This window comes from Pyxicephalus adspersus, chromosome 6 (assembly GCF_032062135.1).
Source record: "Pyxicephalus adspersus chromosome 6, UCB_Pads_2.0, whole genome shotgun sequence".
Classification (NCBI taxonomy): domain Eukaryota; kingdom Metazoa; phylum Chordata; class Amphibia; order Anura; family Pyxicephalidae; genus Pyxicephalus; species Pyxicephalus adspersus.
The window spans coordinates 74,679,794-74,700,083 of record NC_092863.1 but is presented as its reverse complement, the minus strand read 5'-3'; the positions used below and the strand labels follow the sequence as shown (position 1 = coordinate 74,700,083).

The following is a 20,290-nucleotide window of genomic DNA, read 5'->3' as shown; positions in this document are numbered from 1 at the left end:
CTGCCAATTGGTATAAGGGAGGCCACCTGTGCTACCTGCTGTCCCCCTGACTAGCTGCAGAGCAGTGCAAGAACGGGTCGCAGTTGCTCCCTCTGCCTGCGCTCCTGCCTCCTGTGTCATCTATGACCCCCAACTCAATGGCCACGGACTAGCACCTGCTCATTGCCTGGGTGTTGGGGGCCTCTGCTCTACAGCGTAAAGGTGCATGATTGTAAAAATAAAATGATCTAGTTATATTGGTAAAATGTCTTTGCTAGATAGTCTAATTTTACTTTATATCATAGAAATTATTTTTATGACCATTTGTAAGTGAATCAATATATTTATGTAACTACAAAATGCTTTTCTTCCATGATTGTTGGTAACTGCAGCAAGAATTCTTAGCAGATATTAAGCTGTTGCTACACAATTGTTCCTGTGTGGTATATGCTCACCTATCAATTCTCACTCACCCTAGATAAGTGTTAGTGTTTGATGGTGTCAGAACTAAGAATGTGTGAAAAAAAAGTATTCCAAAAATTGTCAGCATTTATACCCCAATTTATTAGATTCTGGAAATGTTTAAGGGCACTAATGAAGAAGGGAGGAGGTGACAGAGTATTGATGGGTAAAAATAATTTGATGGGATGAATGAACGGTGGCTGTGTATGAGAACTGTGACTCAGACATCTCATTGTGGATCCTGAAAACTCAAGACATAAAGACACCAAAAATTTAAGTTTCTTTAAGAAATTACACTAAGGTAATTGTATGTAGATATTTCCATTGGGGGGGTGGGACTGAGTTGCCAGTATTTTGCATCACAAAAATAATAAATAAATCCCATATAACAGAGAAAAGAATCTTACAATTCTTAAGTGTTGTGGCTTTTTGTTTTACCTAAGCCCATAAGGTTATTATTATATTAATAATAATTATTATTATTATTATTATTAACAATAATAATAATAAACAGTATGTGTATCAACATATTAGCCAGTGCTGTACATTTAATATGTTGCAAGTGACAGACAGATACAAACAATGACACAGGAGGAAGACTCTGCCCAGACGAGCTTACACTCTAAAGGAGGGGGATATAGAAGACAGTACCATGTTTCTGGAAGAAGAAAAGCATAGGTATATGTGAAAGGGTGGGGTTATGAATCAAAATATAAAAAAAAATCTATTACAGCCTTGTAGCTTCAGGATTTTTGTTGTTAAAATGCACCCACTAAACACAGTAATTAGATAAAGTCGAAAATCTATGTTTGTGAGAAACCCTGAATATCCAGAACATGATGTAAATTCATGACATTTGGTATTAGTAATTTAGCTTACACATTGCAGTATGCAAAGACTTTAGGCAAAAGCCGACCTCCTAACATGCTATTGAGTCTAATCAGCAAATGAGTATATATAAAGTATAATCTATTTCTCTGATTCATTAGCACCATAACACAGGCTGAAAGGGTCATGTATTTGAATAAACCAAGTATTTTATGTAGTACATACGTTTGTATAGGTATTTTCACTGTTGCTGAGATTTTAAAGTTATCCCGTAGGCTAATAACAGATGGACTTCAAGTAATTTGGCCTATTTTTCTAATAACAAAGTCTGAAGTGTAATTACATTTTCAGTGATTCATCTGTATAACACCCTGGGTTATTTTACATTAGCAGCATCTGGTTTCAATGTGTACAGTGGTTACTGAATTGTGATTGACATCTGCACTCACCTAATAAAGCTTGTGATGCAGATGTATAGTCAGGCCCTCTCTCTCCACATGATCCTGTTCAGGCATATGTTTTCTTTTGAACCCTAAGTCACAACATGCATTGAGACAGTTCATACTTTCCACTTAGTAAATATGTGGTTACTTTCACCCTATTAAAGATTCATCCTGTTAAGAATTTCCTTCTACTGACCACTTCCATTTTCACGTTCAGAAGTCCCAGGTTTGATATTCTTGTTCAGTTCCACTAGTTTCATATTAGGATGATTGCAATGCTTTGATATTCCATCATCTCATGTCATTTAAACCAAGTGGCACAGTAATTCAGTGTCATGTATCCTTGTTCATGAAAGTGAGTTTAAGGAGAAAATGATGTCACTCACTATTTTTCAGGAGCTTGGCAGATTTCCATTAAGCTGTTCTATTTTTTCCCTCTTTATTTTTTTTTTCATTTGAACAAGAAAATGTTTCTGAGACTAAACATTTCATACGTTCTGCCTCATTTGTCAAATTCACATATGCCATTTAGGCCTCTGACATATATCTATGATCGCATACCATTTCAATCCACCAAGCTAATTCTGGCTTCTGGAGTTCTCAGAAGCTGGACAAAAGAGTTATTTAGGACCCATTAGTGTTCACTGGGTGGTTTCTATTAAATACTTTGGCTGCTGTGCAAATTTTTGTTCATAAAATTGTAGCATGTATTGTGTTACAGGCATTAATTGAAAATCTGATTTGTTTACAGTAATGCACAAAGCTTGCAGAAGACTGACATTATATTGGTCTGATGAAGCTTAAAGTGGAGCTAAATTTAAAAACATTGTGAGCGGGAAGGTTGAATGCACAGCTCAATGTTTGAATCTGGGTATCCTGGCTGCTGGGAATAAAAAGGATATGTCATTCTGGTCTGACTAAAAAAGATGGCCAAAGGTCCCAAAGCAGGTTAAGATAGCAGTGCCTGCGGTAGAGCAAGGACAAGTAAGTTTATTTAAAACCTGCAATCAGGCAGGTAAGTTTTTACATTGCCTGTCCCTTCCATAATATTGGACCTGCCTGTTCATATATTTTTAGATTTTACCTTTAAAATCTTTTTTTAAGGCAGTGATATTGGTAATTCAACCACATGTTGTCCCAAGTCTAATGATTAGCATTTCTTATTATTAATATAATTTCCATTGCTGTGCTACATTAGTAATGGTCTTTTTGTTTTATTGTCGTCATAGCCAAGCTGAGGGGATTTCCTTTTAATTTCTGGACTTTAGACGCAACAGGATGTAAGAGCAAATATCTCTTAGACAGTCATTGTAGATGAATAGCATATGAAAGACTTTCCCTATATTCTAGTCCTGAAGACAACTCAAAATTTTGGATGTTTCCTTATTTTAAGTTCAAGGTATAGTGCTATTAAGGATCAAACTAACAATACACGAACAAAAACATGACAAAAGGTATAACAAAGAATTAAAAAGTCAGATGGCATCTGTAATGATTTTAAACTAATTGTCTACCTGTCTTTAGGGATATGACATACCCCTGGGTTAATAAATTGTTGAATAGTGATCAGAAACCAATTTCAACACGTTAGCAATTAAGTTGGAATGTCAGGTAACTTTTTTCTTGTTTTGAATGGAATAGAAAAGAGTTAGAACTTTCAGTCCGCCTTTACACTAGTCTGTTTCCCTTAACAGTAAAGGCAATCCCACTTTATTAGTTATCACCAAAAGTGATGCATCCACTGGGACATTTCTATTTGTCTTGTTATACAGTGATGCTGTCAGTTTTGAAATACCAAACACTTTCTGTCCTGATGACAGGAAATGAAGCTGAATCCTTTCATCTGGGACAGCAAAATAAACCATTACCTAATTTACACAGAGCTTTACCACCATTTGGGTGCCATGATTTGCTCTGCTATTATTTTAGGCTACCATATGGAAATATTCATCAATATAAAAGCAAGCTGGTATAGATGCCCTAAAGATGCAATATGAGTAATGGTACAGTTTTAATAAAGTGTTCACAATTACTGATGCTGCCTTTGTTATTGCAATGTAATATGCCTTTTGACAGTAATAACCCTAACTTTTTTTACCCTCTGATTCTGTTCGATATTCCAGAGGCTTTCTGTAGTAGGCCCTCGACTGGCACTGATGTTCCCAACCTGTCTGACTGTTGCTTGTATAAATTAAAAAACAAATTGTGGGCTTCATAGACATATCCTTTGTAGCTATTTCAGAATATATTTAAATGAAAGTGACATGCATTGGGGCTTTTCAATTGGCAGTTTTGATTACCAACTACAGGCCTGCTTTTTGGGGGGTTTCCAAGGCTGGAGAAGATAGATTATCATGGGAGAACCTTGGTGATCCAGCAAACCTGAAATAAATCTACCAGGATTTAAAAAATTGCCCACTAATAGCAAATATTTTTTAAGAAATCTATTCCAGGTTCTCCTATTAATAGTTTATCCTCTCCAGTCTTGGAGAGCTTTGATAAATCAGGCCTAATATGTTGTTATGGAATGATAATAACATGTTACTTCATACCAGGTATCATACTTGGTATTTCTCATCTCTCCAAGCAGCCAAATGCAGGACAAGTACTAATAGGGGGGGAAACCTCTAATACCAAAAGGAGCTCCCCTGAGATTTGATGCCAAAAATTAAAATTTATTTGCACGTGGATGCTCAGAATTTTCTTTGATAATGGCTGTGAGCCAAGCACACAATCAGGAAACCAATCATATATCTAACAAAATGATTAAATAAGGTTTTTATCTAAATGTTAGGTTTGTGCATTTACTAAACGTGTATTTAAGTTTTAAAATGAAAAAAATTAACCCTCAGCAAACCAAAAAAGAAGTAACTTTAATACAGATAGATGATTTGTGTTACTTGGCAAAGGAATTGTAACTGTGTTTTTCTAGCCTTTCATCCAGAGTAAAATTCCTGCCAGGCAGCCTAGCCAGGTTGGTGACCCACTTTTCTCTGTTTAAGCAATACTGCTTATTCAGCAAGCTGCCTCCAGTCTGCAGCCATTATTGTGTGAGCAGAGATGCAGCACGCTGCTGAGATCATTCCTGGGCTCTCCATTGCTTTCCTGTCCCGGCTCACACTGCTGACTGACCACACAAAGCTATGAATGGCTCAGGTTGCTGACTGTCCAAGCCCTAATGAAGTTTAGCCTGACGTTATGGCTGTGTCCTGAGCAGATGATGCTAGTAATGTTTTAAAATACATTTAATGATTTATATCTGTATAGTAGAGTTCAGTGTTAATTGCATGTTTATAGAAGCATGATAGCTCCAGACTTTGCACCTGTATTCACACTGTTTAATGTCTTGAATCTAAGAACTGCAAATAATAATTGGCATCACATCAGTACCTTACCCAGCTGTATTAGTTCACCGGATAACCTGTCATTTAAATTGTCCAGTAAACATAAGCCAGGGCTTGTAATTTACATTTGGAATAAACAGGTTCTCATCTTTAGTAAGTGAAGAAAGGAAAATACCAAACTTAATTTGTACTGTAGCTGGTTTCCTAGGCATAATTCCATGAACTGTAACATATCATTTTAACTATGACCTGCCCAGCGGTCATCCAGTCTGCCGAATCATTTACCCAACAAAAGTTTTGTTAAAGTTTTGCAGGCCCAGCTCCAAGGTGGAACTAAATTTTAGGATTAGTTAAAAGCTTCCCTTAACACCTAGAAGAGTAAAACTGCATATATGCATGGAGGATTCAGGATGTGGTGTCACAGCAGATTCATCGTCTGTGTCTGTGATATACACAACTTTTAAAGAGGTGGTTTTATCTTATGCACACTGAATCAATGGATGCAGGAGTTTGTTGTTCAGATTAGTGTCTGTGGAGTGATCTGAACTGAAAACGCATGGTTTTAAAGCACAACTGACTTGCAGTGTTCCTTACTATGTGTATTATCACAGAACCAGCTATATGTATAGAAGGGGAGTTCATACTACAGTGTGTTATGCCATCTGGTGTAATCTAAACTGAAAACACACAACTTGTTTACTCACTTGTACTGTTCACCTTTAGGCAAAGCAGTGTGTACTGATATAGATTGACATAATGGGCCTGATTTACAAAAGCTCCCCAGGACCAGAGAAGATAGACTATCATGGGAGAACTTGGGTGATCCAGCAAACCTGGATTGAATCTGGCTCATGATTGAAATCATGTGTCAGCTAATATAAAATCATTTGTAAGAAATCCTTTCCAGGTTTGCTGGATCACCCAGGTTCTCCTATGATGTTCTCTCTGATGATCTTCTCCAGGCGTGGAGAACTTTGATAAATGAAGACCAATGTCTGCAAGATGTCAGTCGCTGTTGCTGTGGGGGTCACCACATATCAACTTTAAGTTTTAATTAGGTTTTAAATTTTGATATTTTAAGTTAAATTTTAAAATTATTTTAAATCTGCACATCAGGTATTCCAGCTAGTATACCTAAATTTGGGGAAATACATGTGGTCATTCCGCCTAATTTTACATAATGTATACCTACTGATCTATTTGGTTTAATGTTTTTAAGTACCATTATGTTACATTACTTTACCAGGTGTTCTTGAGATATCTTTACATAGATATAAAACCTGGTCCAAACCAGATGTGTGAGCTACAGGCAAAGAAAGGCCAAACAAACCAGTCTTTTCCTTTGCCTTGTATTTCATTTGGTGATCAGACCACTCAAACCTGAGATTTGGGTTCCTGGGCCAGCACATCTCCCTGTTGCGTTTTTTCACTTTTATTTTATGCAGATGCTTTAATGCACAAGGGTGGACAGGAACACTAAAAACTTCTATGAGGGTAAGATCAATATCAGTTATGACACCGTGTTGGACAAGTAAATTTGCCGTGCTGCAAAAGAAGTTGATCTGGGTAATCTATAAGGAAAACTAGGTCTTCCACTTATTCCATGGAAGTTGTTAGGTGATGTTGTAAGCTGTTAAACAGTGTAATACAATATATTTGTATACTAACATAACACTTCTCTCCGTCTCTGTCACATATGCATTTATTTTTCAGTTATTTGTATTTGAAACAAGTTTTTAATTGCCTCTATACTAGGGTGAATTTGGGGGCAAACCCTTCTATTGGTTTTTGAATTATGGCAAGCAGCCAGAGCACCTGGGAATGAACCACACAAATACATGCAGAGCGTACATAATACTTGCATATAGTGTTCTTGGTGGGAATTTCTCCCGAGAACCCAGCTTACATCACCCACAGGTTTAATCAAATGGTTTTAAAGACAAAACTTGTATGTATTGTGGGTCCCATGCTGTTTGAAATCAACTTGGTATAAACTGAATGTGCTTTTTCTTTTACAAGATTTTTATTGTAGAACTTTTGAGAAGGGGTACAAAACAGTCATCCAAAATCAGATACAAAGTTCATGCAATCATGGAAAATATGAAAATGCTGTTTCATGCATGAGTACAAAAAATATAGCTCAATCACACATTATTACCGAAACAACCCAATGTATTAGTTGTATATGTTGTTATAATGAGATGCCCACACATTACTTTCAGATTTTATGGGTGTCATTAACTCACTTGTATCAATAGTCCTGTGTAGAGGGAAATATGTCTAAACATATACTTACAGCAGCCAGATTTTCTGCTTGTTTTAGTAAGCTGCTTGTCTCTAAGAGATAGATTTCAACCCGCTTCCAGAAACATGTTCCAAATTGGCCAAGGAGAAGATTAAAAGCAGATTAGAAGTATGCAAGTGCCAAAACCTATTTGAGCTTTTAAGTGCTCTGTGATTTATCATTTTCATTTTATCTGTTAGTATCTGCCTAGGGTGCCGCTAGCTAACTAACTCTGTCTGCTTTGTTTGGTCAGACGTTTGCCCTTTTTCTAGTTTCATGCAAAAATTTCGATTGGGTATTTTAAAAAGCATATAAATATATATTTTTGTATTGTAACTTATTCCTCAGAATGTTATACTGTAAAACAATTAAGGCTGCGCATGGTGTAAGAATATGTTTGCTGGGTATGTATGTAGAAGATTGTATATTATTGTGTGCTATAGTATTTATAGATCTGCACAGCTCTGAACTCTTTGGTTGTACTTCCGAGTGAGCTCACTGTTCATTATTGATACATGTTAATGATTTGGGTTTCATGTTTGTTACATAAAGGATATATACAAAAAAAAAAACTGTTCACTAGTCGGGATTAAATTATGCATTCAAGGCTGTGACTTCAGCTATAGGAACCTAAGCAGCTATAAAATCCAGTAATGTTGGTTGGGAGTCTGCACACCAAATAAAAATTCTCTAAGGCCCCACTGTTTTCTAAAATAAATATTGTATTTAAATAATTAAAATTTATTAAATGTAAGTATACTGAGGGAAACAAATGGGTTTATTTATAAAACCATTGAAGCATCTTTAACCAAAGGTTCACGGTGATTAATCAATCACTGTCATTTAAAACACATACACCAGGAGGATTCACCTTCAGTGAATTTTTAAATGTCCCACTGTTTGTTTCACTGACTGTTTGATTGAATGTTTCACTGCTTTATGAAAACATTGGGTTGTAAGCTGAAATGGGCAAGGTCCTCTTTTGTTCCTATGTTAAAGTTTGTATCTGTTTAAAAATCTGTGATCAGGCAGGGCTGTATTGCAGAAAAGTGACTGGCGATGTCCCTTCTGCAATAAGGCTTTTTACTTGTCTGATTGCTTGCTGGAGCTGTGCATATGCAGCTCAGCGTTGGGGTACCTGACAATCCTGGACGCATGAACTCGCATGCAGTTATGTCAAAATGGCCTAGCCTGGCCAATCAAGATGGCTGAATATCACAACTAGGAAGAAAAGAAGGAAGAAGATGGTGGTGACTATAACAGGGTTTACTTCCACTTTAGGTATGCAATAGTGTACTGCTTATTTCAGGAAGAATAAAGGTACAACCTTCAGGGTCTAGATTAAGCCTAATAGACACATACAGATGTTCATTATAAGAAAGCCTTTCTCTTTACCCCTTGTGTTAAGAACACGTTAATATAGCAAATAATTTCTGAAAATTAGCGCGTTGATAAATTGTTACTATATCCAGAGAGAACAATGGTTCCTTATACTTATTAATTAGTGACACACCACAGTAAAACTTTAAATGTTAATACATCATTATGTAATCCAGTGCTTGGCTGACTTTTTTTATCCAAATCACAGCAGGCAATAACTGAGCAAACTGGAAGATATATTATTTTATTCCTACTTTATTTCCTATCAGCTCTTTTCTTTTCCGTTTACAGAAGGCCAAAACGATGTATTTATCATTTAAAGGTATATTATATACGTATTACCTTGCAGCAGAGATGATACATGAACGGCAGGATAAACCACATAAGACTACAATATCAATTTTACATTGTGACAAGGTTGATAAAGCATTAGCTAAGCCAAGCTAACTGAATACACAAATAGCCAGTTGGAAGTGAACAAAGAATGAATTACATGCATAAATCTACTATCCATAATCAAACAATAAACACATTGCTTGTTGAGATGGAAGTGATAACATACAGAGTGAACACTTTTTGTTTTAAATGAAATTACATCTGTGTATGGGTTTTTCTTGTTGGTTGTTATATTTCCAGCTAAAACCAAAATATCTTTAAAAGATCACTTTCTCAGTTTATATGCAGGCAGAAACAGGCACTCTTAGGATTTGTCACAGGCGACAGGGAATGGAAGTTGCCATGTAAGGACACTGACAATTTCATGGAAAAACCCACCTCTCACTAGTAAACACTTGAAATATCTCTGCAAGTTTTAATTTGTGGTCATTGTTTATTTTTTATTTTAAAGGAATCTTTTCTTGAGAAAATAGGAAGGCTGCCAATGTGGACTATTTGCCCTGCTATTTCTAGCTGTCTAGATGTCTCGTTGACACTTTGACCTCAGTACTAACCCAGAAGAGCCAAAAGGAGATAAGGACTGCTCATTTTTTTCCACATTTACTGATATGCATACTTGTTCCGGGTTGGACATTTTTGAGGCCTGTGAGTTAGTGTAATATTTAGTCATTTAGCATTTTCAGAAGAAGCCAGACAATTAGCTAGGAGAACGTCAGCAGTGGCAGCGTCCTGATTTCTTTTGTGCTGAAAAGACTTTTACTATCCAATAAAACTTGACCCAAAACACAAATCATTATCACCTCCCATAAATTGCTTCTCTAGCTATACATGATGATTTTTGAAAGGCCTTTTCAGTCCCCAGACATGAAACCATAGGGCAAATATCTATCATGATATACATTCAAGGCAACCTAATGATATTTCTGAACTAGAACTCTTTAGCAAGAAAGCCCAGACTTTTAACTAGTTACAAGAAAAATGGTGGCTGAGTATAATTAATGTACAGTACATACACACCTAAATACATGTTTATGTACCTAAATGACTCTGTGTGACTCATAAAGCATTCAGATTTCCTGGAAGATATGTTGAGGGAAAAGCTAACTGATTTTGCATTTATTCTTCTTACAGATGTGAAGCAGCCCCTTCAAAGACAACTGGCAAGAATCCTTCACCAGCAAATCCAACTTTACCGACATCAAAAAACACTCCAGATGTAGATGACCTTTTCAGTGACATTTAACAAAACCCCTAATCCACTTCTGCTTAAATAAACAGATCTGAAGCCATTATTTTGTGATAAATGTACAATGTTTCTACAAATGAACCACTTGTGTCACAGACAGGCTCCATGTTTGTGGAGCTATAGTGAAGATATTCTTTGTAGAGACTTTAAATATTTACATACTTTTATTCAAATATATGTTTGTTTGTTTTTTTAATGTGGAGTATACATATTTAAACAGCAAAATGTTAAATAAATGTTTGAGTTGTTTTTTTCTACTTTTTCATGTTTAAAATAAAATCAAGAAGATTTTGTTGACATTATGTACATGGTACTATGTTGGTTAAAAATAACCAAATATATGACTTTGGACACTAAATGCTTTTGGTCATGGCAGCCATGTCATGATTCAATAATCGATTTGAAATTTAGACTCTAGTCAGCATTTTAACGTTTTCAACATTTTAAACCTTACTTTCTTCTTTCTATGTAGTGTACCTTAATTACCTAGACCGAATACTGTGAAATCCATATTCAGGTTCAATATTACAGGGGCTGCAAAAGATCCATCCACATTTAAAGGAGTTGACCAATCGGAAGCAAAGAGAGATAGGTCTCTCTACTGCTCTCACTACTCAACCCCTACAGCTATCTCGGTGGGCCTGATTTATTAAAGCTCTCCAAGGCTGAAGAAGATACATTTTTACCAGTGAAGATGGGTGACCCAGCACACCTGGAATGGATGTCATTTGCTAGCAAAAGCTTTGAATCCTGGACCAGATACATTCCAGGTTTGCTGGATCACCCAGCTTCACTGGGAAAAGTGTATCCTATCCTCTCCAGCCTATGTATTTTGGAGTAGAGGTCAGGTTGTAAAGATTTCTCAAATATGTGCCACATCCCAACAAGATATTGTAGACTTACAAGTATCACAAAAAAAACACGGGACTTTTTAGGCACAGAATTTAAAATAAATGAAAATATAAGTTTTATTTTAGAAAATGTAAAACACAAGTAAAAGGTTAACAATAATTACTACACCATATATAAAAAATATTTTCACATCATGGCAAGGTCTCATATCTCATACATCAATTCTTAGAAAATGTTGACAACAACACTCTAAGGTGGGCACTGACTTCAAGCCAGGCAGCAGAGTGGTATAGGCTAGCAAGCGAGGATTATCTCATATATCTTCTTAATAAGTCACCTAAAATTGTTTACAGTTTTTAGAGTATTTACGTTTACTTTCTAAAAGTAGGAATTACAAAGCTTGGTCATTATATTACTATTGTCTTTCATCTTAATTAATATTTCAAGATGTATATAGGTGCTTTTATAAACTTCTCAAATATTCATCTAAAGGAGAGGACACAGTCATCTTGATCTCCAACCGATGCATTGGCCAAATTCCCTATATTATAGTGTACAGATAACCCTTTATCGTTCTATTTACTGAAATCCTCACAATCCTCTCTGAACTCTTGTTGTTATGAACTCTGGGCAAAACATTAGACTTGCTCCATACCTTTTTCCTCCTATAGAGACGCCATGTCCCAAACCATTTTTCACAAACCTTTGTTGTGAGTTTTTCTCTGCCACTGCTGACAGCAGATCTCGCCTCCTTTGTATTGTCTCTGTCCTGCAAACACCTTTTTAGTACAGGAGGTATATTCTTGTAGTACTATGATTAAAACTGTTTTGTGACTCAACTGAGTGTTTAGCAAATGAAATAAACAATATAACAGCAGAATAGTAAACTTAATAATAAAAGTAACATAAGTACGGAGGAATTCTCAGCTCACAGCATTGCCTCACACACATTGGGCCTGATTTAATAATTCTCTCCAAGGCTGGAGAAGATATACTTTTTTATCAGTGAACCTGGGTGATACAGCAAACCTGGAATGAACCTGGTCCAGGAATGAAAATATTTGTGGGTGTACTTGATTGTAACATAGTAGTTCTGTCTAGTCTAGTCGAGAACACAGTATGAAACTTTGTGAACAAGCCCTTGTGTTATATTAAGACAGTAATATTCTCGTTACTATCATCATCATTAGCAAAGCTATTGTAACTAGGAGTGGAACTAAAAGTATAAAAAGTCTTTGAACTGGTTTATTCATATTCAGCCCCTGTGTGATGCCTACTCAGGGCTGGAAATTGAGTTCTTCCTTAAGGTCAGATAAGAGTTTAGTAAGTTCAGATTCCAAGTCACAGATCTTTAAACTGTTGTCCAGCAATGCAGTTGTATCTGCTGTTTTGCAAGAAAAGTTGAAAATAGAGGAAAATTCCATGCCCATGTTTGTGCCAATGTTTTATGAACATACCCTTATATTAGTCATTTCTAAAACAAATCATTGTGAAAAACTATGCTTGAGATGACACTCCACAACCTATTACATTTACTGATGTGGTCCAAGAGACCACAGTCTGGATTAAATCTGGTGAGCTGTTTTTTTTTCCTGATACAATTCTAATAAGCATCTTTTGCATTTTGCATCATCAAATCTTTTGTGTGGCAGAACTAATTATTTTTTCTTAATTTTGTTCAAGACATTTTAAAAATCTTGTGACAGAAGAGCTTATAGTAGCCCTATGAGTAAGTATAGTATGATGTGCGTTTTCTGCAGTACTATAGCATCTTCACAATGTACTATATGTTTTTATTAGTGTAAAGTCATTTAAAAAAAGACGTTTGCATCATTTAATATGACAGTGGATAATGGTAAGACTGTTTATAGTAATAGTTTACTGTAAACCAGGTACATGTAGTCTGTAACTACTAAAATAGGAAAATATAATGGAAATCCATATTAGTGAGCTACTTAATATCCAGATTAAACATGTGAAATGCGTTGAAAATGTTTTGCACTAGGGCAAGAATGAATCCAGTTCATCAGATTTTGAACTTTGAAATACTGATAAAGAGTTTTGGAAAAGCAAAATGTTCCAGAGCTTGGCTGATTACTATGAAATGATTACAGAGGAACGAACAGTCTGGGCAGGAGATGGCAGGTGCTGGTCCGTGCACTCCCAGGCTGTGTACTCACTATTACATTTGTAAAACAGTTCACTTTGGGTGGAGTATGAATAGTCTAACAAATACATCAACAACACCACCTAATCCTCTGATGTAATGGCCCTAAGATATTTGCATCCCTTGGACCAGAGAGGCAGCCACAGAAAATGACTTCAGTAGGAAAGTAATCAAAAACTTCAGAAATGTCTTCAATAAATACAGAAGACAGAACTAGAGAAAAAAGGATGACAGATCTTGTTCTAATGGCTTGTTCATTACCCTGAGCTTTGCAGTAAAAGAACACCTACATATCAATCACTGTGAATGCAAATCCCATTGCATTGAACTCAGGGCCAGGAAAAGTTCTGCAATGATTAATATTTAATCAATATTTTAGCTTATGTCTGTGTCTCTAGTCTTTAATTGTCAGTTAATGGTCAGTGCCACTGAATATTTGGATTGTGTTCCAAAATGTATGCTCAAAACCCCTCCTGCTTTGGCATTCTTATATGTATCAGGTTTCAAATTATCAGGACAGCGTGTGTAAGACTGGTGGAAAAAAAAAGGTGAGCTCTATGAGTTGTAAGGTATAGGCTGCTTACCTGTACAACATGTCATGCCCCAAGTGGACCTTATATACGGTGACAAGTAAAAAATAGATGGATGAATAGATTTATGTGTAAAGAAGCTTTATTTGATGCAATTATAGATAACATATTCTGGGGTTATGATTCATATTGTTCTCCAAGACTTTAGGTGAGAAATGTTAGTTTGCAAGGTATCAGAATTATTAACCTGTTAGTACATGTGATCAGAAAAACTATAAATAGAACAGGAAGGTTTAAAGTGACAGAGACAATAAATTCCAACCATTTCTTTATATAATAAAGAGAATGTTTGGGCTGGAGTTCTATACTCATATATTTATATCTCTAGGAGTTCTCTTTAAATATGGTTCTCTATAGGTTCCTTTGTTTTGCAGCCCCACAAACTACATGTTTATACCTAGAAAGTGTCATACATTTACATACACTTACCTAGACTCCAAATACTGTCTGTTCCTGATATAACATGCAGGAAACACCCTTTGGACAAGACTTTTGCACATTTACCAATAGTGTTCTGATTATATGAAATGCAAAACCTCACACTTTAGGCTTGTTATCCATAATTTCAATGAGCACACAGAAATGTCATATCTTAGTACAGAACAGGAGCAGGCAAACATCTACAAACAAATTCTCCAAGTTTTAGAAATGAATGTAACTGGTCTGGAGGGTATTCTCTTTTCAGCAAAAAAAAAGATGCTTTAAAACTTGTGAATATGAAGCAGTGCTGAAACATATTACTTGAACTTAGGCAGGACAGAACAAAACCTCTAACAGGCCCTAGTTATATGCCCCCAAAATTAGTTATGTGTGGACTCTGGTGGGCCCTTGGCTCCTGCTGCTATACAGAAAAAAATGCCACTATGCCAAGAATCTTATGCATTCTGATAGGTATTCCTTCTCACTTCCTTTGGTGGGCCCCAAGTCCATCTTTTTTGAGCATACTAATAAAGCCTGGAGCAAACATGTTCACGCAAACAGCTATGCACACACTTGTATGTTTTACATGTCTAAAGATTTGTATTTCTGTCTATTGAATCTTGAGATTTACATTGTCCTGCCAGATGGCACAGCAAGCATGGTGACCTAGCCTTTTCTACTATAGTTAGGCAAAAAGGCAAAAGCCAAAACCCTGCCCCTGGTCTGTGTGACTGGACATTGAAGAAACAGCAGGATAGCAATGAGCTCCTCCCTCTGCTTTATGCTTTTGTCACTTTCCTTCATCTAGGAACATATGACAACAGCACCCCTAATAAACTCATAGAGCTGCCTTCCTCTCTTAAAATTCACTGCAGAGAATTATAAGGAGCAGATACTAAGACACTTTTATGTATCTGCTCCTTTTTGCATTTACGAAAACATTCAATGCTTTTTAAATTTAAAACATAACTTCATGACCTGGTGTTTTTTTTAACTGCCTTAAATTTTAAATGCAAATTCTCCCATGCAAGATCCTATAAAATACTCACATGTCTATAAAAAAACAATCTCTTCACATTTAAAAAAACTTTGCTGCTCCCATTGGACAATGATTCAATTGAAGATCTCCGTAGATTTATTTTACTAGCTATAGACTCCGTAAAGTACAGAGGTTGAGGTATTAAGGTCTGTTAAAATGTTGTGAAACACAAAACAGACTCTGGAATTTTTCTTCTTAAAAGCTGTCGCTTTACCATAGGTAGTCTCTGAATTAATAGGAAATGTTACAGTTTGTTGACAGCCGCAATAAATTTTTAGAGCATTCACTGAAATGCTAATCCATAAGACCCTGTGGTGTTGCCACCAGCTTTCTGTAAAGAGCTTCTAAAAAAACAAAGCACAGACAGCCATAGGGTATCATGTTTAAAGGCCCCCTATAGATAAAGATTTTGTGTGCCTTGAATTATTCTGTAGTGATACCTTTATCATGCAATTTTATTACTAGAGAAGTAGAAATCTTTTGGATCAACATTCATCTCCTTTATTTTTAAGAATTTGTTTATTTTTTTATTTTGCTATGGTATGTGTTTACCTGTGTGGACTTTCAAGGCATGGCATCCATATGTTGAAGCCCTGGCCCATTTAACATCAAAGTACTCCCTAAATTATTACCAGACCAAAAAATGGAACATTTACATTACCTATCTACATTTTTCTTCACTATTTGCTTTATCTATGGACATAAAATAAAACAATAATTATATTTAATTATTTATCGTGTTCTCCTTTTCTCCTTGTTATGAAAAGATTGAACCAGAGAAAATTTACCCAATAAAACTGTTTGGACTTTGTTCCCTTCAAACACAATTGAAGCTCTATATATTATCACTGTAATACAGTCAGGCTGCATAAACTGCAATATTAATTAATATCACATGTTTACAGCATGAAAAAAGGAAAGGTCAAAGTTGTTGGGGTCTCCAGTGGTCTGACGCCTCTTGCACAATGCTCCAGTCCAAAGGGCTCACCATCCATGAGCAGGAAGGTAGAGGATATGTCTAAATTGCCCTCTAAGACAAACTTTATGAGAGCATTTGTCTATACTTGAATACTGTATTTGCCCTTACCTCTTGTTCCTACTAATTTTTTAGCACTTTCTGTTATGAGAGAATAGTGAGAAAAAAACTGTTGTGAAGAAGAATTTCCCCAATATTGACCCAAACAGCATTCAAACTTGACAAATATAATACCTATAATTCTATCCAAAACTAAAGAAAATAAAATTTGGCTTTAGGATACACTTTAGGGTTAAGGGCTAGAGATAAAGTTAAGCTTAGGAGTTTTTAGGTCTTAGGTTAAGTGAAAACATCTTGCAATAGGTTGTGTTATAGATAGTGTAAAGCTACAGTGTAGGTGATACACAAGACAATTTTCATAAAATTTTAACTACTTTCAGACAGCTTTTAATCATCAAAACAATCAAACACATCAATGCAGCCTACCAACAACATTGAACGACAATTATTTTTTGTTGTTTTTTGCGGCTAAAGAAAAATGATTTTGTGATAGTTGCTATGTGTTTGGCCGGCATTAGGTCAGGGTAAACTGTACCTGGAGTTAGGTTATCTCTTTTTAATACTAGATTTGTATGTTTTCCTCTGTAGTAAGAGTATAAAAGTACCTTTGTCAACCACTAAATGCTTTCAGCAAATTATCTCACCTTCAGGTTCCCAACTCACAAGACTTAATACAACAATGCAAACAGTTCTCTGAACCTTCCCCATGTGTAATTACAAATCCTATCATTCACCCAGTTAAGAGGTGCCAAGGAGCTGAACATAAACAAATGAAAAATTAATCATAGAAAAGCTGACAGCTCCTGCAGGCGGTATATGGTTCATTCTTCCTTTACTGGAGGGAAATGGACATATCTCTCTGTCCAGAAGTAATTGAGAGACACATGAGAGAGGAGGGTAAGTGCGGAACCACTCAGAGTTTGGAACTTAAAATATATAACTTATTATTTGAAAGGTATTAATTTTAGTTCATAGTAAGTTATATAAGGGTTGGAGTTAAAGAAATCATTTTCGGCAATAAACTGAGTGTTATGTTTCAGGTTTGTACCCTGAAAGATATGGAAGTCACAGGGCTTGATTTATTAAATTTATTAAAGAATACACTTTCATCAGTGAAGCTGGGTAATCCAGCAAACCTGTAATGGATCTGGTCCAGGATTCAAAACATTTACTATCAAATAGCAAATGAGTTTGAAGAAATCCATTCCAGGTTTGCTGGCTCACCCAGCTTCACTGATGAAAGTGTATCCTCTCCAGCCCTGGAGAGCTTTATTGAATAAAGCTACGTACACACGGCAGATTTTTATCGCCCGATAATCGGCATCGGCCAATTATTGAGCGAAAATCTTCCCTGTGTACAGTCGGTGTCGTCCATCGTCCGGACGACCGACCTGCCGGATCCACGGACGATGGACGACAGCCGATCGTAATGAAAGGGAAGGGGAGAGCGCGCAGCACGGTGCCGCTCCGTCGCTCTCCCCCCTCCCCTCTCCATAGAGCATGAACGGTGCTGTATGTACAGCACCGTTCATCCATCGTGCACTCCCTTGTCGTTGGAAAGGATCGTGAAAGATCCTTTCCAACGACAAAAATTGCAAGTGTGTACGCAGCTTAAGGCCCAAAGACTCAATACACATATTTATCAGTAAGCTATAAGAAATCACAGCTGTCGTAAAACTTTCCATTCTGCTTTTTATCAGTTGTGCAAGCTTTCTGAATACATTTATTTAGGGGGCTTGCTCAAAATATCCTAGGCACAAGATATCCACTCTGTGGAAGGAACAAAGAAAACAGCATAATATATAGTCAGTGATAGCATTAAAACACATACTTTGAATTGTACTTTTTTGGCTGTAAAATGGTTGACAAGGACATTAGATAAGTCTACAGGTAAAGCAAATAAACTCTTTAAATAAACAGCTAAAGTTAATGGCAAAATATCCTTTTGCTATGGAAAAGATTTGCAATAAAAAGAAAGACATAAATATTTTTTCATTGAGAAGGTAGTGGGCACATTTTATTATGTCATCTATTGTACTGACTAAATAATTTTTAACCCCCTGAGCGATAATCTCAAATGTGTGGCTCGGGGTAGAAACACGTTGAAAGCGGTAACCCCGAGCCATACTCGTGGTAGCTAAAAACATAAAAAAATAAACACTTACCTGGTCCCATCGGCGTCCTCCAGTGTCCTGCCTGTCATCCTCGGGCTGTATCCTCTTCCTCCGATCTTCCCCCAGCGAGTGCACTGACATTCCCCGGGAGTTCCCAGTTACATTGGTGCATGCATTTGTGCGCGCGAGGGAGCGCAACGGGAAATTAATTTATTTTGTATTGGATTCAATACAAAATAACTGTATTGAATCCAATACAAAGTAACCATTATATTATATATACTGTACAGTTATATTACAGGTTTCAATATTTTTATGCACCCTTGTTTTAACAGATTTTTGTGTTGTTTTATTTTAAGTTTATTATTAAATTCATTATTATTTTACATATTTCGGTGAGCTATGCCTAAGAATTATAGGCCTACAATGTAAAATAAATTTCTATGCAAAACAATGTACTGCATTTGGCATAAACATACTGACATAATTAGACCACCAGGGAGGTTAATGAAGTTAGTGTAATTTTTTTCAATGCTACAAAGAAGATGTTCTATGTAAAAGGGGAGAGAACCCTTAAGAATGTGAAAAATGCCAAGAGTCAATATCACCCAGCTCCTTCAATGGAAAAAAAACCTGCACAAAAATCCTAATTCTTGTTTTCACTGGCTTCGCTCTAACATATATTTCACATATCTATGAACTTCCTACCATCACCTAAATGAATACACAGATAGTCATAAACTAGACAATAAACACTAAAATATGTAATATTTTAAAGATTTTCCAACTTCAGGTTTTTTAATCCATGTTGGTATACATACATTAGTCAAATAAATAAATGCTGTTGAAAGCAGATTCCTTCTCCTTCTACAAAGAAATATTTATCGAACAGCTCTCTATCTGTAAAACCTTAAAGTTACATACCCTTTATATATATTAGATTATCTAGCAGGGGAATAGCTATGAATCATAGTGCTCCATAGCAAAAGAGAAGTCACTGTCCGCCTCTGTCTGTTGTACTTGGCTGTCCTTGGCAAACAAGTCACTGATCTAAATGTAAAATATACTTAAAAATATGCTTTATTAGAGCTGTGAGCATAGCCAGCATGCTATAGGGTTCCAGTGCTGTGGATAGAAGTTGTCAAGTAGAAGCAATGCAGGGAGTTTCTTGGCTTAGTATTCTGTCCTTGGTAGCTCATCATTGCTTTTCAGCTTACGAGATCTCAAAACCAAAGTGCAAATGCTTAGCCCTTCTACTGCTAAAGCCAGAGGTTGACAAACTAAATAACAAAAACCACCATATTTTATATGGTAATTGTCAGTGCTACTATACACAATTACACTATAACTTTTCTTGTTTTTTGGCAGAACTACAAACCTTACTTGTGAAGTTTAAGATTAGGAGACATTCTGGGATTTAGGCATGTCTTTCAGTTTAATTACTGCTGATTAACATGTCCCTAACTTGTCAATCTGCAGATGGCCAAGTCTCGCCATGTCTGCTCTAGACCTCACTGAGTGTTGATTGGAGTTCAGACAGTGGCTGGCATGAGACAGGAAACTGACATGACACTACATATCTCCTCCCATAGCAATTAACAGAATGTATAGGTAGCAGCATACAAGACAGGTGACTGGGCTACTTAAAAAAAAACTACAAAAGAAGTGTGTTATTAAAAAAAAATTATGGTTATTGTCATTTATAGAGTC

At 36.2% G+C, this 20,290-nt stretch overlaps 1 protein-coding gene across 1 annotated transcript in view; it reads left to right on the top strand.

Moving 5' to 3' along the window:
* XRCC4 (X-ray repair cross complementing 4) overlaps nt 1-10,664 on the top strand; it is a gene marked incomplete in the record, with an annotated part of 180,314 nt that extends 169,650 nt beyond the window's left edge. The window contains 1 exon segment of the mRNA XM_072416190.1: nt 10,248-10,664. Coding sequence (XP_072272291.1) covers nt 10,248-10,359 — 112 coding nt within the window.
* Nucleotides 10,665-20,290: the final 9,626 nt, after the last annotated feature.